Genomic DNA, 2,107 nt, shown 5'->3' with positions numbered 1-2,107 from the left:
CTCAGCAGAAGCGAGCTGGCCGTGAGGGAGCACAGCCTGTGTCTGGGACAGCAGGATCCCGAACAATAGAGAGTGAATCAAACAAAGGGGGCTGTTTCCCAGGACGAAGGAGCAAACAAAGCTCAGGCTCCATCCCTGGCACCGGAGCACGGCGGGGCTGGGGCAGCTCTGTCCTGCCCAGCAGCACCTGGGGAGAGGGGGCCAGCACCAAGGGGCCGCGGCCACGGCCCAGCTCAGCACCCTGCTCCTGCGGGGGACGCAGAGCGAGGGCTGAACCCCAGGAGGTGGCCCCCTCGCTGGGCAAGCCAAGGGAAATGCTGTTTGCACCCCTGCTGCCCAGGGCTGCGGGGACTGTCCCAGGCTCTACAGAACATGGTGCTCACATGCCACTGTTCAGTGGAGATGAGCAGCATCCTACCGGGTACACAGAGGGACCGGTGTCAGAGCTGGATGAACAGCCCAAATCGTTGGCTCTGCTGCCATCCTGGAATGCTCCTCGAGAAGAGGCCAACAAGAAGCTACTGAGGAGCAAAGAGTCACAGCTGGGATCTCCCCATTGCTCAAGATGGAAGAACAAGAGGGGACCCAGGAGAGCAGATACACAGAGACCTTTTACAACACTCTCCTGTGCCCTGTCCTGCAGCAGCCAGCAAGGGGGAGGCTGAGAGGGAGGGACCATGCTATGCTGAGCTAAACTAAGCTAAGCCAAAGTCTCTGCTAGCTCTGCTTGCTGCTGCCACCCAGGCAGACAGGTCTCCATCCCTACACCTCAGTGCACTTCCTGCGTGGTGCTCTCAGGCCAAGGCACGTCACCTCCTTTGCAGTGTCAAGGTGAAGACCAGGCTGCTTGCTGCAGGGGCAACTCACAGCAGAGAGACAGAGCTTGGCAGCACGCAGCTAACACCTTGCAGAGGTAAGGCTCAAAGCTATACCTACTCCCATCATGGGAAACAGACATCAGGCAGTCACTTGTCATGCTCCAGCAGAAGATGCTTTGCAGAAGGAAGGAGTGTTATTGCCCTGTGAGGAGAGGATGGCAATCTCAGCTCAGCTCCAGAGACACGCTGCTGTGTTACAGAAGCCTTTAAACACAAAGCAATTCATTTTCAGCTGGACTAACCCAGAACTCCGAGGAGCTAACAGAGCCTGCCCCCTTCTCTCACAGGGAGCTCACTGTTTCCCAGGAGTCAGACTGAATTCTAGCAAGAGGAATGCCCAGCCATGCTCTCCATCAACTTCAAGAGGCTGCCAATCCCCCTGCTTGCTCTCACTGCAAGGTGCCCTCTGCTTTAGCCTTGGCTGCACAATCCTCCCCAGGCTCCCCCAGCCCTCCTGAACCTGGCTGGCTGCAGCCTGCTCAACGACACGCCTGCACCCAGCTTCCTCATGAAGAAACCTGGGTCCGAGCCAGTTTGGAAGAGCTCAAACAGCCACAGCCAGCTCACACACTGTGCCTCCAGGCCCACGAGCAGCCAGGACAAGGAAGGGAACTGTCAGCAATGCTTAAGGACTATTAAACCTTCAAATCCGATCAGTGCAGTGGAATGAAGACACCTTCCCAGCACGCTGAACTCTGCAGTCACCAACAGATTTGTGTCTGCCCAGGCACCACACACACACAGCCCTTCCCAGCCGGGTGTCCTGCTCCTCCTTCCCTCAGCTCCCTCTTCCCTCAGCTCCCCCCTTCCCTCAGCTCCCTGGATACTCACAGCTGTGGACAGGCGAGAGGCCAGAGTCATCTCCAAGTTCCCCTTCAGGCCCAGCAATGCAGGTACCAAGATGAAGACCTCAGTCACGTACTTGAAGACATCCCAGTGCTGCAAGAGTAAAACAAAGACCAGTAAATAATCCCAGCCTGGTCTGGGGTGAAGGGACCTTAAAGCTCCTCCAGCTCCAACCCCTGCCCGGGGCAGGGACACCTTCCACTAGAGCAGGTTGCTCCAAGCCCCTGTGTCCAACCTGGCCTTGAGCACTGCCAGGAACAGGGCAGGATTCCCGGCTGTTGGAATCCTTTGCTTTGGACCGAGTGTCACTGACCCACGGCCCGTGTGTGTCCCTGAGCACACAGCCCGGTTCTCCTCTGCCCCGCTCTGAGTTCTGCAGTGGC

The 2,107-nt window shown here is 57.9% G+C and overlaps 1 protein-coding gene across 1 annotated transcript in view; it reads right to left on the bottom strand.

Moving 5' to 3' along the window:
- The window catches only part of SLC41A1 (solute carrier family 41 (magnesium transporter), member 1), a 15,031-nt gene that overhangs the window by 8,173 nt on the left and 4,751 nt on the right, over positions 1-2,107 (bottom strand). The window contains exon 3 of the mRNA XM_010012193.1: positions 1,710-1,817. Coding sequence (XP_010010495.1) covers positions 1,710-1,817 — 108 coding nt within the window. The remainder of the gene's footprint in view (positions 1-1,709; positions 1,818-2,107) is intronic.

The sequence above is a fragment of the Nestor notabilis genome, unplaced genomic scaffold (assembly GCF_000696875.1).
Source record: "Nestor notabilis isolate BGI_N333 unplaced genomic scaffold, ASM69687v1 scaffold17363, whole genome shotgun sequence".
Taxonomy (NCBI): Eukaryota; Metazoa; Chordata; class Aves; order Psittaciformes; family Psittacidae; genus Nestor; species Nestor notabilis.
The sequence above is the reverse complement of the archived record's forward strand: the minus strand, read 5'-3'. Positions and strand labels throughout refer to the sequence as shown.